Genomic DNA, 25,189 nt, shown 5'->3' with positions numbered 1-25,189 from the left:
CTTTCAGCAGGTTTCTTTATACAGAAATGACAGGTTGTGTGATGGAGTAGTACATGAAGGAATAGCACTGCTGGTCGATCAGCATGCCTGCCCTCCCACCCCCACCCCCATCTTTACCACTTGACACACTCTTGGAGGCTGTAGTTATTCATGTTTCCTTGGGTCATACCATCACTATTTGTTCTCTCTACCCTATTTCTGGAGAGACCTATGATCAATCAGACCTTGATGCTCTTGTTGAACAGTTTCCATCTTTTTTAACCCTGGGGGTCTTTAATGGACATAATCCTTTCTGGGAAGGTGCTGATATTCATAGGGGGGTCACTTTGTAGAATGTGTGCTCTCAGATCACAACCTTTCTCTTTTCAATAATGGTTCTTATACTTATTTTCATGCATCTAGTCAGTCTTTTACTGCTATTGATCTCTCAGTCTGCCCTCTTTCACTATTCTCCCACTTTTCATGGAGGGTTGACAGTAACCCATGGGGTAGTGATCATGTTCCTATAATTTTGAGAGATACTGACCTTGGTCCCATGCATCCTGGTGGAATCTAGACCAAGCCAAGCAGCATTTTTTCACTGCTCTCATGAAATTTGATCCTTCCATCGTCTGCAAGCCATCAATATGTGACTGTGTGGCAGCAGCTCAGTATATTCATAAAACCTCGACACATTTTCCACAGCATCCTCGTCCGTGGTGGAATCCTGCCCACCACATGACACAGGAGGCTCAAAAATGTGCCCAAGATACCTTTCATAGGTATTCCACATTTTCAAACCACATTGCTTTTCAGCGGGCCCATACACATGCTCAGCAGATAAGGCATCACAGCTAGAAGGAATCTTGGATTAAATTCACTACCACCAGTTCCAAAGTCATATAGGACAAGATTCTGAAGGCTAGTGGGCAGTATAATTCTATCCCCATTTTGATCTTTCTTTTTGATGGTGAGGAAGTTGCTGATACCTAGAGCATCACTGATACTCTTGGCAAAAGCTTCTGCTTCATCTTCCACTTTCTTAGCCATAAAGACTCGGGCAGCGATCCTCTCTTTTCTTTCAAGTTGATCGTCTCTACAACTATAGTCGTTCCTTTACACTGGTGGAACTCAAGCTGGCTCTTCATCAGTCTAGCAGTACATTCGTCGGACCAGTTGATATACACTAAAAGATGCTGCACCATCTCTCTCCTGCTTCTCTTGCTATTCTTTTGGTTATTTTTAGTTGGAACAGGATAATTTTTTCCTGATATGTGACACCAGGCTATTGTCCTACCTTTCTCTAAGCCTAAGAAGAATCCCAAGATTCCTTCAAACTACTATCCAGTTGCTTTGACAAGCTATTTCTGTAAGACCTTAGAGAGGATGGATAATGTTCATCTTGTGTGATTCCTTGAATTAAGCAACCTTCTCCCGCCCACCCTATTTGGGTTCTGACAACAGAGCTCCACTTGGACCACCTGATTCAACTTGAAATGTTGATCAGAGTAGCCTTTTTCCAAGTGACAACATCTTGTGTCAGTATTCTTTGACCTTGAAAAAGCTTATGATACAGTGTGTAGGTATGGCATTCTGTACAATCTCCACTTATATGGGTTGCATGGCCATTTGCCTAATTTTATTAAAAACTTTTTAATAAGTAGGCAATTCCAAGTTTGTGTGGGTTTGACACTTTTCCATTCTTTTCTACAGGAACTTGGAGTCCCTCAAGGCTGTGTCTTGAGTGTCACGCTTTTTAGTATAAAGATAAGTGCCATCACTGGACAACTCCCTCTTACTGTTGCAAATGGACTCTATGTCAAGAACTTCTACATCTCATGTTAGTCATTGAGCATGAGGTTTATTGAGCAGCAGCTACAGACTGCCCTCACTCATTTACTGAAGTGGACTGTAGCAAACAGTTTTAACTTTTCTCTCTCAAAAACCATTTACATGCACTTTTGCTGCCAATGGTGTATTCACCCTAATCCTGAATTCCCGGGTTGGTGAACTTGTAACATTATGAAGTTTAAGAAGAGATGCATAAGTTCCACATGACAGAGATTAAAATTCATCTATTTTCACTTAAGGTTTATTGCTCCTTTGGTTCCAAGCTTTTACTGAAAGAATGTGATGCTTGTTAATGAAATCAAGGTTTGCAATTTTGGTATAATGAATTTATGCTTGTGGTAAAAGTTCAATCACAAATCAAACTAATGTCTTTAGGTAATTATTTTATTAACTTACCAGTGAGGTGTAATGCTTGCATATTTTAATTTGCTGGTATACCTGCCAATGCTTCAATGGACATTCAGATTCAAACAGAATTTGATTATTGGTGGCTTTACCAGAGCTAACCAATGCAAAGAAAATCATTGTGATTATCACAGGTACATTCATACTGTTTATTAATATAATGTAAATAAATATAAATTAAAAAAATGTTCTGTGTTTACTTATTATGGATAGCATGAATTGAAGAGTTCATTCTCCATTGCTTCAGAAACACTTTGCATTTAAAGACTGTTAGAGTTGCCATGAAATCCTACTTTCTGGTCAACTAAGATTTTGTGGCAAATGATGTACTTTCTCTGTAGTCTGTCAGTTCAAAATCAGGGATGACTACATGAAGTAGCCCTTTAATAACTTTGTGTGAAAATTCTGATACAAAAATGATCCTTGGTAGTATAGTACCAAAAGCTACTAGCAACAAAATATTATACAAAGATTTATCAAACACTTAAACACTTTTCATCAAATGTATTCTGTGTCTCCACTTCCAGTCATTCTCTTCCTGATGGCTGTGGATCTTTAGAGTAGCACTACAGTGTAGTTTCCATTGTAAAAGGCTCTGTCATAAGGTTTTTGCATACAAAGCACACCACCCATTCCTATTGGCTTATCAGATTACCCAGAAATGAATAGGCACTATATCCAGCAACTTAACTAGTATTTAATTCTCCTTGAGAAATTGCAAAATACCCATTTCATTTTTGGTTGATTGAGATATGTGACAATTCAGTGAGAAGTATGACTTTAATCTGTACCTTGATGAATCTATAATCTGTTAGCATCATTTCTATACACAACCAGTATTTTTGTGTGATAGAGAACATTGGTCTGATAGTAAGCAGAGTTCACCTTGACATTTTACTAGATCCCTAACTTGCTTTTGCTACACTATCCAGTGATAACCATAAATCCATTTGACAAGTTTTTGTAGCATATACAACTTTTGGAAATTTTTTTGACCTAGTGACTGGTAGAAAATGACAGGAAGCTTGTTATATTTGTCAAGATACATATATGCCTCATTAGATGTTATCATGTACTGCTAGGTTTTACTCGTACAGATTTTTACATTTGGTCTTCCTGTCATGGATATATATTGCAAGTAATTTGTGTACAAGTGACTTGTATCACTTTTCCAGTCAGGAATAATTTTTTGCTATGTTGCCTAGTATTGCCAAAGACATGCAGATACTATATGCCTTTGACTTTAACATTCATGGATTCTAACCTCTTACAAGAAGCTACACTTTGGTTACCACTAGGGTATATTTGTTACAGGTCCCTTTCTTGATTGTAAAATAGATCCATACCTTTGCTTTTGCCTTTAAGGACAAGGGATATCCCTGTCTTGGAAATTTCTAAATTTCTTATCAAAATGTATTGTTATAATTTGAATTTATGAATATTCTGTGTTGTAATATACTGTTATGTACATTTTTCAAAAGCAGTTAACTTATCATTCGCATCAAACTGCCTGAAATACCAGATGATATTAAAAAGTAGTTTTGATCATTTTTTTCCCACTGTAACTTAATATTAGTTGTGGTTGCCACGTGAGTTGCTGGTTTGAATGTTCCAAATAATTTTAATATAGTAAAACCTATCTAAGGCAGAATCACATGAGACCAGATAAAATTTTTGTCTTAAGCAGGTTTGTTGACTTAAACAGTGAGCATGCATTTCCTTAATTATATATAATTTTTTAATGGAACGTTATACTTGCTTGACTCAAGGGAAGTAAGACATTTATGAATGAAGTTAATATACTGTTTATGCTATATTTATTAGAATAAGAACAAAAATAGACATTCAAAGTAAAAGTAAGTACATAAAATCTTAATCAAATTTATTTGAAGAAAGTATCCAGTTTCAGCTGTTTCGTTTTTTAATGAGCTTTCTGTTTTCTTTTTTTAGTGTCTCAAGTGAGTAGAGTCATTAGATACAGGAAATGGCTTGTCTTTTGCCACTTTTAAGTGAATTTATGCATGTTGTTTCATTTTGTTTTGGTCTTGTGTCTGGTTTAATCAACTAGTTATTGTATGAAGACTGACTTTATCTGTTTTAGGTTATTCTCTTAAGTACTGAACCTTTGAGCATTGTCTGTCTGTGTGTGTGTGTGCAGTTGATTCCTTATATCTTTCATTTTGTCCTTTTATAGATTGAATTACTTTACTAATCTAATAATATTGTTTTTGTGTTTCAAAGGTTTTATACAATTAATATTTTATTTTGCTTGTTTCAGGACTTCATGAGACCACTGGTGACTTACCATAGATTTATCTCCTTCACTTTGTACATAATAGGATTCATCTGGTTTGTGCTGAGTTTAGTAAAAAGATATTATATGAAGCAGTTTTCTCTGGTATGTATGTTATTTCTTTTGAAATGTTAGAAGTTTTTGTTGTTATTTTTTTGTATAAAACAATAAAGCACTCTTTTTAAATGAAAGCAGTTAAGTACAAAAATGGGCATGGAACATAATTTTCTTGATCTTTATAATAACATTACCTTTACAATTCACTAGTAGTATTAACAGATAGCAAAGCATGAATGAAGTTTCTAAAAAAACATGTTTGAGGTCTATCTGTGCTGCTAGGTATAAGCTTGAGATAGGCATTTAACTCTAGTTAAGTTTTTCAAATAACAGATTTAGAAAATCATTGCATTGCTAAATATTCTAAACATAATTATTTTGATATCCTAAACATGTATTTAACTCAAAATATTGTTTGATTTCTGGAAGAAAAAAAATACTGTATCAATTATTATTTTGCATTTAAATATTGTAAATTGAGAAATGGATTTTTCAGCATGAAACATAATATTTTTATCAAAGTTTTTTTTTTCTTTTTACATTTTCAATTAATTCTCTGTACTTAGTCCTGAATTAGCTGTCCAACATATGATAGTAAGGAACTGAGTTGGGATTAAATGAAGTGTTTAAGGTTTCTACAGAAAAAGTGAAATTTGATTACAGTATTTGCTTGCTTCAGCAACTAAACTTAACATGTTAGCATTGTAATAGTTTTCCGTTTCTTATTCAGACTCTCCTGATTGGTATTTTAACAGTATTATTTATTACTTTTAGAACTACAACTGTCAAACATATTAGTTTTATGCAAAGTATGATGGTATTATTAGTGAAGTTCTATGTCCTCTGTTAATTCATACATGGAGTTTAGTATCAGCTACAAAAATAAGTTCACTTTGTATTGCTCTGTTCACTTAAGCATTTTTATATCTAATTCAAGCATTTTTAGTTTTCTCACAAATTTTTAATGGATATTTTTAAAGATTTCAAGATGTAATTATAATGTTTTCCTTTTTATATATGTTATAAACTAAATTATTTTACTTCTATCAGTTTCTATTTTTTCAATGAAAATTTAGTAGTTAGTGTTGTAGGGGAAAATGTTTTTCATTACAGTGGTAATTTTATATTAATGAAAGAATGACTTGTTTTTCTGAGGTACCTACATAGCCTGCCAACAATATGAAATTTAAGAATAGCTATTCATAAAATAATAGGTTTATAATACCTTTTTATAACACCAAAAAGAGTGATTCTTTTAGGGACATCTTATCTTTCTCAGTGTGCACATGTATTAATTGTGACTTTTTACTGCTGTGACTAGCTCACATATGTAACTATATTGCTGTTATTCTTTAATAAATCTAATTTGTTTTTAATTAAGAAAACTGTTGCAGTATCCAATAAAGAATTTAAAAAACTTAATTAGTTAAATGTTTAAATAAGATTTCATCACTTTGTATACTGCATTGTGTGGTTGTAATTACATACCAAATTAAAATTTTGAATATATATGCAAAAACGGCTCGTTTGGGTTGAGAAAATATTTTACATAGAAGAGCGAACAACGTTTCAACCTTCTTTGGTCATCGTCAGGTTCACAAAGAAAGAGGTAACTGACCGGAAGCTAACCACATGTTTGAAAGGGGCTGTGCAGCTGAGTGTCGGAACGTAGAGGGCGGTGTTAGATGTTTGAATATATAATTTTATTTATTTTATTATATTAATATAGGTATAAAGGCATTCCCTTATATTGGTTTATTTTGGGTTTAAGTTGTATAAGTAAGGCTTCTTTAATTTTGCATTTGTTTATGTTTGTTTCTTTATTTACTATTTGAGTGTTTTCTATGGTTATGTTGTGTTTATTTGACTTACAGTGTTCGAAAACATGTGAAGGTGACTTTTTATGTTCTTTGAATCTGGTTTCCATTTTTCTACTTGTTTCTCCAATATAGAAGTCGTGGCAGTTATCACATTGTATTTTATAAATAATGTTGGTGTGGTGTTTGTCCGTGTAGTTTTTACATAGTATAGACCTCAGTTTTGTGCCTGGTTTTTGAATAAATTTGGTATTAACTGGAATGTCATATTTTGTTACTAGTTTTTGCCAAATGTTGGTTATTTGTCTGCTGATGTCAGGAATATATGGTATACAGCAGTATATGGTTTCGTGATTTTTTGATTCGTGAGATATATTTACTTTTATTGGTTGATTTTGCTTTCTGTCTAGGTGTGTGCGTATAATGTTTTCTACGGTTTGTGGAGGAAACTTGTTGATGTTGATGAAGTATTGTTTTATTTTGTCTAATTCATCGTTAATTTTATCTGCTCACCAGATAAATGGAAGACTCAAGATTTTTTAAGTTTGTACAACTTTTGTATATAGACCATTATTTGTAATAACTGTTATTATAAATTTTATTATTGTTTGTATATTCAAATATATTTGTATTAAGAAAGAAAATCTCGTGTTGACATTTAATTAACTTCTAAATTTAAATTATCATTTAATTCAGATTCATGCTATTTCAACTTGTAATACATAACACTTCTTACCTACTCAGCTTACATCTTCTCTCCCAGATACTTTCCTTCATTCAAACCACTCCATGACCAGTTCTTCTCATCATCCCATTCTGACTAGTCCAAATATTGTTTCCTCTCTTGAGCCTTCTCCAGACATCTCTTCCCTTTCTGCTTCCTCTCTCCTAATCTTTCCTCTGGCAACCTCATTTCTCCACCAATTTAAATGGTGCATTTTCTATTGCTGGTCTCTGTATTATTGTTTCTCTCCTTTTAAACCTAATCTTACCCACTTTTCCAACTTTATCACTTGGCTGTTTGACAGTAGTTTGTCCAATTCTACCAGCAGCACTGTCCAATACTTTTCATTTTTTTCCCTCCATTTTTGTAATCTTTTTTTTTCTTCTCCTGTTTAGGTCTGTTTACCTTATTTATCCTCCCCAGCCTATTATCCTTCTATATTGGAATTTAGATATGATTCTACATACCCTTACCTCTTTTTTAACCTTTAGCCTCTTGCTCATTGTATCCTCTTTCCCTTAGGATAATTTTTTTATTCTCTTTGGCATGCAGATACCAAAGGTTAGACATGTATGCTATTGATATTTCCTGAATCCTTTATCATCATTGTATGATTTCCTTCATATAGACTGTGCATTTTTCCCAAAGACATTTGTGGTATTGGCATGCAGACATCAAAGGTTATACGTGTATGCTATTGATATTTCCTGAATCCTTTATCATTGTATGTTTTCCTTCATATAGACTCTGCATTTTTCCCAAAGACATTTGTGGTATTGGAGGAAAACAGCATGGTCACTGATATTTCCTTTCCATCCATTGCTAATCTTTTTTTCATTGTCTTTGTTCAAAACTGGCTCTTCATTATTAACTGACTTCCACTGCCTCTTCTCAAGGATCTTATTCCTGTTTGAGGTGAACTTCCTGTAGTATCCCACTAACCACAGGAAGGATCTGACTTACTGCTTAATTGTCAGAGCTGGTACATCTTGTATGCATGTTATCCCTTTCCTTGGCTGTATATTGGTCATTATGCCTGCATATACTTGTAGGTTTTTTTCCTATGAGAAGTGGGCAGAGACAGACTGCCCAGATATATTTTTCCCAATTGTGAGTGAATTCTTCATATTTCTCCATGAAAACATCCATATTGTTTTTCTATTGGCAAATTTGAGCATTGTGGGTCAATTGGCCAAGACCCCAGTGTCATTTGTGTGTCCTTCCTCTTTCTGTTAATCTATTATGATCTCAATTTGAGCTCTTATTCTCTCTATTTCCAGTCTTTCCTTTCCTTTTTTTTTCTTGGTATGTGTTTTTACTCTCTATTTCCACTCTCTTCTTTCTCTCATTTTCCTCTTTCTTTGTGTGTATTCTTATCCTCTTCCTCTCAAGTTCTTGTTTTTGCTTAACAAATTTTCATAGATCACTATATTTTATCCCAAATCACTCTCCTCTCTGTACCCATTGATCAAAATCAGTTGATTTAGGTGTATAACACGATTGTAATCCCTATACTGTTTTTTTTTGCCACTACATTTGTGCACATATATATAGGCCCACTTTTTGCTGTTGGTCATGTCTTCTTCCACCACCATTTACCTTGACTGCCTTGCCAAAACTCAGGTTTTTAAGGTGGCTGGATTCTTTACAGTAGGTGCCTGTGACTTGTTGGCAATAAATTAAAACAACAGACAAACAGCACACAATCCCCCTGTTTCAAAATAATGTATTCAAAACAAGTCAAATGTATGTTCAAAAATTTATTACATTATTAATTATCATACTTGTATCCAGAAATTTGTATAATTGTCTCTCTTTTTCATCAAAGTCCACACAGCCAGGTTCAGTTAGCTTAGAACATCTTTTCACAAGACAAATTATCTTGCTTTACCTTGTGGGTTACCACAGTTCTATACTGAGCTGCAAATAATTTTATTTTGTGTCAAAAGTCTACACAGGTTGATTTAGTTACTTTAGAACCCAATTGACAAGGTAAAATATTCTTCTCTACTTGTTTATTACAATACAATCTGCAATTACTACACTTTAAAATTGCCACTATACACTCTTTGTGGTTAACGTACAAACACAATCTAGATCTGTATCACATACTAACTTTGTCTCACTTTTACTTTTCACTTACTTAACTTACTCTAACTTGGTTGCCTCAAGTAACATTAAATCTCTGACCGTACTTGATTCCAACAGTTAGTGTTTCATAAATAAGGTCTACTCCATTAAACTTTTATTGTTATTTTCATTAATACTATTTCTTAGACCAGTGGTTCTTAACCTGGGGTCGTTTGAAGTTTCTCGAGGGGTCACGGATGGCTTAGGAATTATTGGGGAAATCACGAAGCACTTTGTAGATTTTGTGGTAAGTGCCTGTAACTGCCCTCCAATGAGAAGCACGCTGAAGCACAGCAGTTGAACTGCGTCAGGATGCTTGTTGCACAACCACCTGTCTAATTTTGAGTAAAAATGTTCATATATTACAACGTTTTGAATTGCCTAAATTTTTGTAACTATATAATATTAATACATTGAACTTAAAACCTAAATATCAAAATTTCCATCGTATTTAGTATATTTTCTCATCATATATATTAACGCTCACACTGAGTGAATAAGTAGGTTTTGTATGATGTTCAGTAATTCCATGGATTTTGCATTTGTTTAGCATTTGTAGCATTTCTCAAGGTCATTTATTTGTAACATTTTTAATAAGTTAGGATCTTTATATAGTTTTGTTTTATTCTACCTTTATGCAAAGTTCACCATTAAAAAAATTATTACAAGGGTCACAGTAATACCCTGGAGAGTCTCAGAGGGTAAGATGACGAAAAAGATTAAGAACCACTGTCTTAGACTGTTCAATATTAATAATTTTATTATATTTCACTTTTACCTTTTCACTTTTTTTTAAAGGTTGTTTAACATTTTTAGCTCAATATTCTTATCTCTTTGTATGATTTATAAAGTGGACAAAACTTGAGACAGTATTGTGTTTATGGCCAAAAATGTCATCAATACCAAGCTGATAAGACAGTATACTTAATTAACTATGCTCATTACCAGACAGATTTTTAATTTTGCTCTAAGAAGGTAACTTGCTTTGAATGGAAGTTAAGATTCTGTATTTTGAAAAATCACACCAAGTAATTTTCTGCTGAAACAAAACTACTCAACTTGCATGTAGTCTGAAACAAAAGAAAATACCATAGTAAATGTTGATAATATTTTGAGTTGAAATTTATTAAATGTGTTTCATGTGGAAAGGTGTTTATTTTGAAATGCAAGTACTAAATATATAAATACAAATAATTTAGCTTTATTCCTTCTATGATTGCTTTATTTCATTCCAATAGAAATCTTTCCATGATTACATATGTTTAAAACTTGGGAAATCAGCATGAAGAATTTTAACCTAAAACACAAAGTAATATAGGTTTTTGCTATTAAAGATTTATCTTAAAGCTGATATTCTAATATGATAACTTGCTTCTCCTTTCTGATTCAGTGCTGCACTCATATGCACAATATTTGCTCACCACTGAACTTGAAATTCTCAACTAAAATTGTGGTTCTGCATGATATTGTTGTGCTGTTGCATATAAGCAAACATGAAAATCCTCCATCATTTAGAATGTGTCGCACTCTCCTAGTGCAGCTGGCTCCCTCTATACTGATTATGCAATCAACACTTCTTGGTTTGGCACTTACATATTCAATTGTCTGTTTCTTCACTAGTGATAGTGGTTAAATTTGTGTTTAATTTTTAGAAAATGTCCCCACTTGCAACAACATGTCTTGTTAGGCACAATTGCTCTTCTTACTCAAGTGCATTTACCTGCCTCTTATCTCATAGAGTTTCACGTAGCTCTCTTCCTCTGCCAAAATGTTTTTTTTGGGAGTATTAGACTCTTTGGGATCTTTTGTGGAGGCTGCATACCAACATTCTTCTATTTTTTCTCATTCTTATTTTTGCATGCCTATTCATATCTGTTTCCTGTCCTTATGCTTCCTCTTCTCTTCCTATTCCCTTTCCAGTGCTTCTGTTTCTGTTCATCATTATACTATGCATAGACTTAAGCATCATAAATGTTGAGGAGTCTTCCCTACAGACTCAGGTAAAGTATGGGTACAGTTGACCCAGTTTGCAATAATTTAGTATCTGTTTTAAGCCTATTGTTGGGTACTTCAAGTACTGTTAGAGGACTTAACTCTGTATTTTTCCTCTCCTTCTACTTGCACCCACTCAATATCTCATTTATTTGGATGTATTTTTCAGTTTTCATTTCAGGAGGGCTCAGCTTTCTCCTCTTTGTGTAAGGAACATGGAGAAATTAAGCTTCCATTGCCCTATCCTCATCTCTCAAATTGGAACTTTGGTTTTTATTGAACCCATTATCTCCTTAGGTCTTTCCCATTTTTAACATCTTTATGATCAGTGAAACCTCATTGTGGATCCCTTGTCCTCTGCCTTTTTATTAACTCCTTCTATGCTCATCAACTTCATATGATGGCTCAACAAAGTGACATCCACAGTGGCAGATCCTCTACCCTCATCTCAACCAGATCTACATCGCTTTACAGATGGGAGGAAGGGCATATCTTACATTGGTGGTCTTACAAAAATTGACCCTTCAAACCAGTTTCTTAGAACTTTTGGTGGTATGTTAAGTTTTGTTGATTTGTGGATATCTAATTATAACCCATACCAGCAACTCTAGAGTTGTCTCCTATATCAGTTACTATGGGTCCACTCAGTCTCACTTTCTCCATTTACATACTCTCAACCTCCTTTTGTTGGGCCATTCTTCACAAGTATGACTTTAACCCTATTACCATAGGTATCCTTTACTGCGCATGATACAAAGTTTTAGTGTTTTATTCAAAATGTTACTAAACTACTTTTTGTTTATGTTATACCAATTAGGATAGCATAAAATCATAGTTAATATTCCATATTTTAATAGTATACAAGGCAATATTTTTTAAAAATCATGAATTTCCCCTAGTATAATGCATTTTCTCTTGGCATGTTGTTTTTCCTATGTTATCCACCACCCCTCAAAAAATTAATAAATTAAATGTAGATTACTCTATAGAAAATTGTCATTGCTTTAACAATATATTATTCAATTTTGTTTGATAACAAAGCTATAAAATAGAAAATCAGACTCCTTCCCTCCTGCTACATCTACCTGTCCCATCCTCTCTTTCACAATTCATTAATAGTTCTCTCATACCTTTAATTCCATATTACCTGTAACCAATAGAAAGTCATGTTTTTTATATATCAAAAAACGTATTGTATAATGTTATGTTCTAAATGGTTAAATGTCAATTTTACTTAGAGTAACAACTTTGTTCCTGTGGGAATGTTGATGAGTATCTTGGATGAATTTGTGACAACACTTGTCACATAGTTAGAAAGCCAAAAAAATGTTGAGAGATATATGGGAATTTCTCTATTTTTTGCACGTTATTAGTCTATATTATTTGGTGCATAAATTAAATAAAAATTAATTGCATTCTGTCGTTAGCATAACAAAATTAGGGTTAACATGTTTTCAACAATTGACAATAAAAAAACAAAAGATTGGTTAAATATTTTATTTCTTGTTTTTTGTGTTTATTCTTTATGTATGATTATAAAAATAATTTATTGTAAAAATAGGGATCCTTTTAAGTTAAGATTAGATTGGGTAAAATAAATAATATAACAATAATAATGTTTCATGAAGAGCACATGAGCAGCTCAGAGTAGCTTGTGGGTAATATAATTAATTGGTGTAACATGAGCTGCACATTCCCTGAGTGCTTTACAACTTATAATGGCAAAGATATTAGTCATACACAATATAAAGGGCAATAAAACAAAACAAAAATTTAGTTAATAATAATTTATAGGTTAAACTTGTGAGCTACATGTTCGTCATGTGATTTACAATTTATATGGTGTGAATAGTGGTTAGACATGATCCATAGGACAGTAAAACAAAAAAACAATTATAAATAGGTGTATACTGTTATGAACTTAGAGCTACTTAGGATAAATGAATAAAATGAATATAGTTTTGTGTTACAGTTTGAAGTCACTCTAGAAAGAAGAAAAGATTAATTTAGATTTATTTTGTCAAATTGAAAGATCATGTAGAGTGATAGACTGGAGAAATTATCAGATAAACTATACAGGTTTACTGACAAAAAACATTTGAAATGCATTTAGGAGGTTTTAGGGACTACACAAAGGAAATTTGAGATTTTTGAAATAAGGAAAAGTATTTTTGATTTTAATATGAAAGTTATTTTGTGCACAGACTGTTCAAGTATTCAAAACAATACTTAGTATATTCATGGACAAAATCTTTATTTTGTTAAAAGTGCTTCACAAAAAAAGTATTTTTTTGTATATGTAAAACATACAATAGGAACTAAAATATCAAAAATTTTATGAAGATATATATATACACACTACATTGAAAGTTAGAAGTATTAAATCTAAAAATACTTTTAAACAAAGGCAAGGAGGTCATGTGGTCCATCAAATCAACTGAGTCCATAATGAGAGATTTAATAGCTTGTTACATTCCAGTTGTCCTGAATCTTATAGCAGGTCATCTCTTGAGACCATAAAAGGCTATTACCTTTGGAGTTGTTCCTCATTCCTTGGGTGTTGACGTAACTGTGCTCTTTTCTGGGTACTCCTCTTCGAGATGCAATTAACACTAATTTCAACACCAAACATTTCCTTTTCTAATTCTCTGTTCTTCATCCATCAGCTTCTACTGTGGGTGCATTCACTTAGGACCAGTCCAATATTTTTCTTTATGCCTACCATCCTATGTTTCTTCTCCCTCATTTTTTTCTTTCATACAGACCATTTTGTGTGAAGTCCCCCTGATAGCTCAGGATTAGCTGCTGGTTTAACCATGGCTTCCTCATAATAAAATTGTCACTCAGACTTTGTGTAAATTTTGTTAAGAAAGTTCTCGATTTTCTACACATGTAGAATTTCATCTTTCTCATTCTGTTAATCCTTCCTCCCTCCTTGTTTACCAAAGAAAAGGGTGCATTTTCTGCAGTTGGTCCTTGCACCATTCTTCCTTCCCTTTCTACACTTCTGCCCTCCATCTTCCTGAATTTTTTATGTGGCTATTTTTCGTAGTTTCTGGGTTTGTCACTATCAACCATCACTGGCTACAAGGAAGCATTATAAATTCTTTCAGGTTTCCATTACCGTAATATATTTGTCTCTCCTGTCCTTTCTGTGCTCTTCCATTATTTTCAATATCTTTGTCCTCCATCTCCTGCTGTCTTTCTAATTGATATCTGAATGTCCTTCTCCACACCTTTACCTTTCCTCCTTTTGAGTTATTAACAACTGGTTTCTTATACCATCTTTCACGTAAAACCTGTTTACTTTATTTTTTACCTCTTTCTGCCTGTGGCCATTGATGTTCTCAAAGTGATTCTTCTTGTATTCTTTTTCCATTGTTCTTATATTCTTCTTTATCCTGATTGTGCTTCTCTGCCTAAAATGTTTTGTATTATGAAGGAGAAAATGCATTCACTCCTACTTCCCTTTAGTCCATTTTTCACTTTTATTCTCTGTCTGATCCTTTTTGTCTTTTTTTGTTCTATCTATGCAATTTAGTGTTATTTGACATGAACTGCCCCTTTTCAGGATTCATACTCCTGTTGTTATAGATTGTGCAGACCCTCCTCCTACCCTGGAACAGATGTAAAATACCAAATGTTGCATGTTTTGAGCTGCAGATGACCTAACACTACAGTTTACCCCTAGGGCAGGCCTTTCTGTATGGTACTGCTTCTTGGCTGTTGGTTACTTGGTGGTCTTGTGTTGAACAGGTATAGGACCAGCCAGCATAAGCCTTCATGTAATAAGTAGAGACAATACTTCATGTAATAAGTATTGTAAATTTGACAGTAAAATACCTGATACTGTTTGCCTTTGGACTAAAGGTGGCTCATCATATATATATATGCCTTCTCCAGGGATATAGATCCTGGGAGGATGGGTGGGATACATCCCCCCTTCATTTTAGGTGGGGTTTGGTGCATACAATAATATATAATCCCCCCTACAGTTTGGTCTGTTGAATTGTTTTATTGCATCACAGGCCTACAAATTGTGTGTTTGTTCTTGTGATTCTCGTGTTTTTACCAATCGAATTACATAATTAGGCCTAGATGTAGGCTTTTTCAGTAGCCAAAATGTACATCTTTAATATAGGCGTGCTTCTAAGTTTTTCGATCTAAGTAATAGTTCCTAAGTATCAGTCAGTAGGCCTAAGTATATATGCAAGGCTTGTAAGCACTATCACAGAATCTACCTACGTCTTGTACGTAGTGTAAGATTAAGTAAAATTTTCATCACAACAGATTGAACAGAGCATGAAATTCGAAAATATTACTCCCAAGCATAAACTCCTGTGATCTAGATCTGGCTGGCCATTTATACCTTGTAGCTGCATCAATCTTGTGTGTATATTGTGCGGTTTTTCTATGCCATTTGTTCTTATGCATGTCTAGCTGCTTTTATTGTCGAACGCCTTACTTTCCTTAGCTGCCGAAGCCACTGACCATAGTGTACGTTTAGTGTACAGTTAACGACAGATTCAGGCTGCTCGGATCCAGACACTTCATACATCACCCCCCTCTGCTCCCTTTGAGGAGTGGAGCCTTCATTTTACAACAGGGCTCATTAGACCTCTGTTTGTGGCCCTCATTAATCCATGAAATTTCAGATTATCACCACCCTCTAATAAAATGCTGGTGCTTTATGGTAAAATAACAACATATACTCTTATCATAGATAGTAAAAATATTGTATTTTCTTAAATACATTGTACAGTTCAGTTTTACTTCCATTCTGTTCTGTCTTCGTAAGTTGTACGTTAGAGGTTTTCAATAAAGGCTGTATTTTAGCCTGTTGAGTCATCTGGGAAAGAGTTCCAATTATGACAAGTAAGCGTCTGAAACTTTCCGATATTAGACAGTTCTGCAAGCCAGTTACTAATACTACAAGTGACAATGCAGATGCAGATAATCTAACAACCTCAAGCAAAGGAATAGAAACTTGCCATACAGAGGAAATACCATGCTCATCAGAGGACGAGTCTGAAAATCCTTGTGCAACTATTGCACATCATGAACCACCAGATAGTTGTGAAACAAGTTTGTGCAGTAATGAAAAATCTGACACTCCACAAATATAGTGTGGAAAGCCATATCATCCAGGCGCGCACAACTAATACCACGACAGAAAGCAAAATCTCAAAATATTAACTTCCAGGGCAAGTGGTTTGATGAGTTTCCATGGCTGCACTTCGACAATCATACTCAAAAAATCATATGCTTTCATTGTGCCAAGGCAGAAAGTAGAGGCCTTTTTACAGGGAAATTGGAAGGGCCAGTGGAGTTTACCTTCACATCCACTGGTTTTTGCAACTGGAAAAAGGCAAAACAGAAATTCAATGAACACCAATCCTCCTCTCAGCACAGATTCACTATATCTCCAGAAGGTTCACTTGATGTAACTCCAGTGACTGTCCAGCTCACATGATGGAAAAAAGAAGCAGCAGGAAGAATGCAAAAGAAGTCTAGCCAAAATATTCAGAAGTTTACTTTCTTACTGCATTAAGGTTTAGCATTACGTGGACATACTGATATGGAGGGGAACTTCCTGAATTTAATAAAGCTCCTGGAAGAGGAAGATCCTGAATTGACAACCTACTTGTAAAAAATAAACTACATTCACATCATCCCAGGCTCAGAATGAAATAATGAACATGTTCAGCCATCAAATACTGAGGAACATAGCACATGAAGTGCAGCAAAGTAAAATCTTTGCATTAATGGTTGATGACACTCAGGATGTTACAGGTGCCGAACAGGAAGCAATATGTGTATGATATGTAGATAAGAACCTTGACGTCCATGAGACGTTTCTTGGTTTATACAGTGTTTCCAATACAACTGGTGAAACAATATCCTCGACTATACTTGATGTACTGGCTAGACTCAATTTACCACTGTCAGGATTAAGAGCACAAACTTATGATGGAGCCACTGACATGAGTGGTGCGTACAGTGGATGCCAGGCAAAAATAAAAGAGAAGCAACTGTCAGCTTTGTGTTTTCGCTGTAGAGCACACAAAGCTAATTTAATAATGCAACATGCAGTTGAAGCTTATGAATGTGTTCGAAATTCTATCCAATGGGTACATGAACTTGATGTCTTGCTTCAGAGGTCAGGCAAATACAAGACAATCTTTGAAAATATTGTATCGTCAGACAGCCACAATGGTCCAGTTAAATACATCCGCCCACTGTGTCCAACACACTGGTTGTGCTGCCTATCTGCAATTACATATGCTAATGATCACTACAGTGACATTGTTGATTCTTTGTCTGAATTAGCAAATGAAAAATCAGATGTAGCAGTGAAAGCATGAGGTCTGCTGGACAGATATGGCAAAAGAAAGACAGTTTTAGGATTGTTGATGACTCAGCATCCATAAGCTGCATTAGAGGAACTAAACCGTGCATTCCAAGCAAAATCAGTGACAGTATCTGGCATGATTGAAGCATCTGCAATGACAGTTGAGCAATTGCAGGTATTGTGAAGAGAGGAAAATTACAACAAGATATTTGATGAAGCTAAGAAAAAGGTAACATCCCTAGATCTGGTGCCTATTGAACTACCATGCATTTGCAGACCTCCCAGAAGGATCACAGGTGATGGCTCAGCACACCATTCTGCAACAACTAGAGATTACTACAGAAGCCAATATTTTGAATTTGTGGGCACAGTCATAGAATATCTGACCACTATATTCAATGCAGACAACAATGACTTCAGGCAATATCTGGCACTTGAGAACATGATCACATCTGGCAAGATTGACAACTCGGTTATAAACTTCTATCCAGAAATCTCTGCACAACGGCTGGAGTTTCAATTGCCCATGTTCAAAGGAACAACAAAAGCAGTATCTCTGAAAGGTGTGAAGGATGCTTACTGTAAAATGCATGAAACAAGCCAGTAGATGTTTAGTGAAGTGTTTCTTCTCATGAAAATTTTGCTTGTATGTCCAGTATTCAGCTATGAATGTGAACGCAGCTTTTCTGCATTAAGATGGTTGAAGATGAGGTCAACAAGATAAATATAGAAGAGCTTAGGAAAGAATTCATAAACAGATCATCACAAAGGAAGTCTACATTTGGGAACATGTAGACTAAAGGACTAAATGAATCTCACTTCAATGAAAAGTATGAATAATTATGTGCTACATTGTATTGATGTGTAATTTTCAAGAGTTTGCAAAGACATTTTAATTATTTTTTATCAAACAACATGAACAGTTTTTAGTTGATATAAACTTATCAAGGGCAATTACTAATTGTATTGATATTTGAAAACGTAATTCATGCAATGAAAGTTATTAGTAACCTTGTCAAGTATAATGGCCATCTTTTATACTGTGCAGTGTGCATGAATAAATTCATGTGACAGTTAATTTGTGACACATTTGTCTTTATTCTATTAATATTTTGAAAACTTTTCACAACACCTCACATATACAAACCTACATGGAAACCTTGAAGTATTGTGGCAACAAGATTACTCTGTGACTGCATGTTTACAGCTTTCAGGTTCACTTAATCAGAAATTACCAATTTTCAAATTGAACAGTCCACATAAGTTGTTGCAAAAATCATCCCCCCCCCCCCATCAGGTGTAAAAAATCTATGCCAGTGGCCTTCTCTCATCATATTGTTGCCCACATGGTACCTTCTACTGCCTAGTTTTGGAATAGAGTTGAGCCACCACATGGGATGATATGCCATAGACACCACACCATTTAGTACTTCTGTATTGTGTAATCATATTCTAAAATGTTCTTGCTTTTCACCCAAATTAGTAACAGATATCTTGTGTGGGCAAAGAGTGTACCCTGGTCCAGAAGAAGTGCAGTCTCACAGGTGTGCCTCTATATATTTCCATGGTATAGGGTATTGCACTCCATGGGTTCCTTTTGGGTGCTTTCTAAAGAGATCTTACCTATATAACATTTGCACTGGTCCTTTTACCACTTGAGTTTGAAATTCTAGCTATTATATGAGAAGATGTAACATACAATATTGGAAGTTGCCATTTTACAGTGTATCTCCAACAGATACCTCCATTCACACTTCCCACCCATCTTTCTATAACCTGTGCATCTTTTATTACTTAATCTTGAAGTGATGATTGAATAATCAATATAGTGTGAAATAGTTGTGCTGGGAGGGTGTGTCACATTTGTGTTCATGGAGAGTTGTCACATGCTCATTTGCATGCAACAGCATAGAAATACCATGTGGAAACATGCTTGTACATTGGAGTTTCAAGGACTAATGGTGAGTGAAAACTGCAAACAGAAGGCAACACTGAAGAAGGCAAGAAAACTACTGTGTGAGAGTAGGTAAGTGTTATCAGTGTTGGAAAGTGTCATTTCAATTATCACATTACACTATCATTATGATGAAAGTTAATACTGTAAAAATGAAATTATATAATTGTTAATAAACGATAAACTGTTTTTTTTAATAGTTTGCCTGGACCCATGTCACTCTGTTGATTGTTGTCACTCAGTCTTACTTAATAATGCAGAACTTGTTTGAAGGAATGATATGGTAGGCTTAATTTTACTTCATAATTTAATTTTGCAAGGTTTTATGATAAAAATATAAAATACTTGCAATTCTTTTGCTACAGTAATATTACTTGTGTGGATTTGATTTTTATTATTGTTATTTTGAACAAAGACTGAAGGAATGTATGTTTAATGCTCTTCTTTTAGCTGCATTAGTTATTTATAAAAGAAACATTAATAATTCCTTGGTGTTATTTATTATTGTTTCTTATACAAACAATTGAATGACTAGATACTGTTTGTTGTGTATTTACTTTTAGCAGGCATTTGTTTGCTGTGATTATTGATTTTATGTTTCTCTGTTTTTCTCCCCATTTGGATTGTTTTCTTTCAAATAGTAGATATGAGTATTTTCAACAGCTTTTAAGATTTAAAAAAAAAATTGATTATTTGGGGACAGGAGTGTTTTTAGATTGCTAACTACAGTATATTGAAAATGTAGTGTGTTTAAGTAATTATGTATCATATTTCTTATATATATTTAAGCTTGTTATACAGGATGAGAAGGTAATAAATGTGGAATGAATACAGTGAATTGTAGAAAACTTAAATTTCTTTCATGGTATCTTTTCATCTGAGACTAAAGGAAACTATTAGGTACTTTTAGGTAATACATAATCCAAATCCTTCTTTTCCCACTAGTCAATGTCATCAACTCACACTCTCATTATAACACTGTTTTTCCAGTTCCAGTTTTATCACCTCTGCATGGACATACTCCATACCATTTACAGAATTCTTCTTATCTTGTGTAGCCTCTCAAGAATCTGTCTATGGACTACATAGACAAACAGTCTTTAGAACGTGTGACTTTTAAACTGGAAAATATGTTGACATAACAAAATTGTTCAGTAACAAACTATGAACTATATACATTCATCTACAAACAAGCAAGTGATGTGACTATTGTTGTAATAATATTGTTAATGCAAAAATAACCTGAAAACTCAATTGGTGGAAATTTAAAATCATAAAATTGTTGATAGGATAAGGAGCATAGACATTTCAGAAATTTTATAATTCCAATTGAAATTACTCGACCTCTCCTTTTTTTGATAGAATATTTTTTATTTATGTGTATTATGCTATGTATTATTATTTATTGTGGATGGGTTGCTGATTTAGTATGTTATGTACTGTAATTTATATCAGATGAGTCTCCTATTTATTATGTTATGCATGTTATATACTCCAATTTCAAATAACTGGAAATTTTAATTTACTAGCTATTTGAATTTTGATATGTATCAAATTCATAATATTTACCAATGAGACTGATGCACACAATTTTCTGTCTTAACATAAATATATATATTTTAATATAGAAACAAAAACAATACAATTTATAATAACAGTTATTAATAATTATCACAAATGATGGCTTATATACAATGGTTTTACAAACAAACAATACTGAGTCTTATTTCTGGTCTGGAACTGAATCTTTTATCAATATTCAAGAAGAGTAAATTAATTCTTTGTTGATACACTTCTACACTTCTTTAGATGACTCGCTAAGCTTGAAATGCCCGTAAGTTTTTGACAGTAAGAATATTTAATATCCTCATAGAAATAATAACATCCAAAGTAATTCACTGAAATTGAACGATTTGTAATGTTCAAAATCTACAAACTTTCCTTGTCCTATTCTGTCGTTTTCAGATTAATAGACTTCAATCACAGTTACAGCTTCTGACCGAGGCCTATAGCACATTTACTGTAGCTAACCAACAATAATCTTCTGTCTTGCAACTAGCTGCTTCTTACATGAATCATACAAGTTTATAGAAATTTGAGAAAATGTTCTAGCATGTTTTCATAAAACAAATATTTTTTATTTTTTTTCTCAAAAATCTTCTACAAATTTCGAGAACAGGCAGGACTTGCACAATACACAGTCAAATTACATGCATAAAAGAAAACTACACTGAAACAAACATTGGCACTGAAATAAATGTACAACAGTAAATCCATTACATGTGTCACTCCTAGCACCATACAGTCTGCATGTGACATGACTCAATTTGAGCCAAACTTGTGAGATATTCCTTTTCAGCATTTCCAATGAATCCGTGTAAAGCAGGTAGTGACTTCTTCACATCAGTAGCAAGAGTCTGACACAGTCTTCTTCTTTATTGACAATAGCATCCAAGTTTTTTAATATTAAAAATACTTCTGCACTCTATGTGGTAGTAAATCAGTAGAATTTTGCCATCATTAATATTCTTTGCTATTTCTAATGTGGATGAAAACTGCCTTCTTTCAGCTGCTTTGAATGATGTAAATCATGAGTATATTTCTATGAGTGATTAGTGTTTTGCAGCTGTTTTTACAATGTTATCAGTGCTTTGCTTCTAATTGGGTCTGCCAATAGAGCTGTTACATGCTTGTCCTGTCAATATTATTCTTGTATCATTGAAATGACAATCTCTGATATCATCTCATATATATATTTGTGTGTACCTCAGAACACTACTGTAAATTCCATTTCTTGTAAGAATAGTTAATCATTCTTTTGGTTGTGTAGTATGAAATCACTTTCACTGACATGAATTTAAAGAACTTATGGCTTGTTATCTTATGTCATCAGAAATATACAATGATATACATAAATATTAGCTACTTTTTATACAAACCAAATTCCTTACTTCCTGTACAACATTTAATTTTTAATCACTCTTTAAGTATACTTAAAACCACAAGAGAAGCCAATGCTTCTCACTTGGAAATAAAATGGAAAGTTTTAGTGCACTGGCTTTAAGCCAGTTGCATTTGCCCTGAAAAGTTGAAATATACATTGTCATGAGGAATGAATTATAACAGTGTAACAAATACTGAGATTTTTGTCTTGGCAGAACTTAGCAATAAGCCATTAGAAATATATGTATATTTAAAATCTATGGGTAAAATAGTGTTAGGTTTCCAAACTGAATTTATGTACTACATATTCTGTGCAAGTGTGTAGGGTTTATTATTTTTGTATGATTTAATGACATGGTGTATCAAGGAAAGCACTGTGTGAAAATAAAGAGATTTAATAGTCATATTTATACTAAATAGATGAAAAGTGAACATTGATCCATTGCCCAAACTACCTAACAAAACAGAAAAATCAAGTTGATTGACATTGCTATAATATGAAAATTGCATGCCTAATTTATATTACTCAGCCTTTGTACTAATTGACAAATGGAAATACTGTATTCAGTAAATATTTAGTTTTAGTTATGTGCAAAAGAAGTTTTTAACTCTGGCCATAACATAGTATCTGGAAGAAGGATGCAAGGCTTTATCATGTATTATTAAACTATGCTCAATGAACTGTAAATTATTTAAATTCATTAGTACTTTGCTCTGTAATATGCAATCACTTAGCCTTTCTCTTAAAATAGATTGTTTCTCTTGTTATTTAAATAACACACAGAATATTTAAATATTCTGTTAAAATTTTTAGTATTTAGAACTTTGTTTTTAGAAACTGAAAGTCCTTATATGAAACTGGGAGTCTTGAGGGTTTATTCTGGTATAAATTTCAAAATAATATTAGAATTAATACAGATAATAATACAGTTTGTAACAAGATAATTAACCTTTCATTGCAACATCATACATTAGAGACTACCAAATATTTCTATAGTAAGTTTAGTTTGTACTAAGCTACTACATTTGAGATTAACGTAACTTCATATTTTTTGTTTCTTCCTTGCATTGTTGAGTTTGTTCTTTATTGAGTATATGAGATTTTCATATTAAATATTTAATCAGTTTTAATGTATTTGATATTTTAAAGCAGTTAATAAATTAATAGGGGTTAATGAGTAAAAAAAATATATATATATACATGTATAATGATTTTTTTCTAATAGTTGTAATAATGTGTTTTTTAAAAGAATATATTTACAATTTTGTGGAAAGTCTAGATTTTGCTTTGATAAAAATATTAATTTTTAGTTACAATATTAAGATTGAAGACCCTGTTTATTTGCATATTAGATTAGTTATTTTTCTGTCAATTAAGACTTTATTGATTCAAAGATTTTTTTCTTTGAAAGGTTTATTGTACCAGTTTCTATGATCATCTGTAATGATCTCTTCGCTTATGTGTTTGGATTTTTCTTTGGAAAGACTCCTCTGATCAAATTGTCCCCCAGTAAGACATGGGAAGGTTTTATAGGTGGAGCTTTTGCTACAGTTATATTTGGACTAGTTGTAAGTATTGCCATCAGTTGAAATGTATCTTCTAATACACAGTTATAAGTTGCTTGAAAATTAATTTCTCAGTTATCTGTCCTACAGATCTTTTTGTATCTCATATAGATTCCTTTTACAGGATATAGAAGTAGTAACAGTAAGAACCTGCAAAATATTATTGGTATTTTATAAGTTATATGTTGCATCTGGTTTGATCTTTTAACTTCTGCCTTCGCTGATGCATATTGTTCAGTAGTGTTTTGTATTGATGAATACTTTCCCATTTCTAAAGTTGTTTTGATTACAAGAATATATATATATGCATCTATTACATCAAATAAATCTAAGAATTTACAGTGAATAAAAACCTTCTGTAATTAGAGATGTATTATAAATTTTAATCCAAAATATAAACTTTATTTTTCAACTCAAAAGAATCACCAGCTTAATTATACAGTGCCTTGCAAAAGTATTCACACCTTCAGAGTTTCCACATTTTATTGCTATCTGAACTTGCAATCACCAAACTTCCAAGTGGAACTTAATATTTAAAATCAACACAATACTACTACAAACTGAGAAAGTTAAAAAAATACTGATGTAATGAAAGTTAGATTTTCAAAGAAAAATAGAATATTTTCAGTTGCATAAGTATTCAACTCCTTTCTTACAGCAATTCCAAATCAATTCAGATGCAGAAGATTAGTTTAAATGGTAAAAAAAATAGTGTAATGGTCTCTGCCTGTGTGTAATCAAGTGCTTTCACTTGACATCAGAGGAAATGCATCTGTTTGAATCACAACTCGCATAGTGATAGAACAAACTAACCATGAAGACCAAGGAGCTTTCCAAAAAAGTCAGAGATAAAGTGTTAAAGAAGTGCAGCCAGAGCAGGAGGAGGTTGCAAGTAAATTTCAAAGGTGTTGATTATTCCTTTGAGTACAGTGAAGTCCATCATTAAGAAGTGGAATGTTGCATCATACCACTTGGTCGCTACTTATATCAGGCCACTCTTCCAAACTGAGCAGTTTGGTAAACAGAAAGCTGGTTAGGGATGCTATTGTGAAGCCCATCAGCAACTCTGAGAGAGTTGAAGGGTTTCATGTCTGAGATGGGAGTCTGAAATAAAGAATACACATGA

The 25,189-nt window shown here is 33.3% G+C and overlaps 1 protein-coding gene across 12 annotated transcripts in view; it reads left to right on the top strand.

Annotated features, from left to right (window-relative positions):
- The window catches only part of LOC143233801 (phosphatidate cytidylyltransferase, photoreceptor-specific-like), a 134,342-nt gene that overhangs the window by 59,880 nt on the left and 49,273 nt on the right, over positions 1-25,189 (top strand). For all 12 annotated transcript variants that reach the window (XR_013018317.1, XR_013018322.1, XR_013018319.1 and 9 more), the window contains 3 exons: positions 4,514-4,633; positions 19,755-19,837; positions 23,910-24,066. Coding sequence is in view for 1 of the 12 variants with exons in the window: in XM_076470485.1 (XP_076326600.1) it covers positions 4,514-4,633; positions 19,755-19,837; positions 23,910-24,066 (360 nt within the window). In the remaining 11 variants the exon portion in view is untranslated. The remainder of the gene's footprint in view (positions 1-4,513; positions 4,634-19,754; positions 19,838-23,909; positions 24,067-25,189) is intronic.

The sequence above is a fragment of the Tachypleus tridentatus genome, chromosome 12 (assembly GCF_004210375.1).
Source record: "Tachypleus tridentatus isolate NWPU-2018 chromosome 12, ASM421037v1, whole genome shotgun sequence".
NCBI classification, from domain to species: domain Eukaryota; kingdom Metazoa; phylum Arthropoda; class Merostomata; order Xiphosura; family Limulidae; genus Tachypleus; species Tachypleus tridentatus.
The sequence above is the reverse complement of the archived record's forward strand: the minus strand, read 5'-3'. Positions and strand labels throughout refer to the sequence as shown.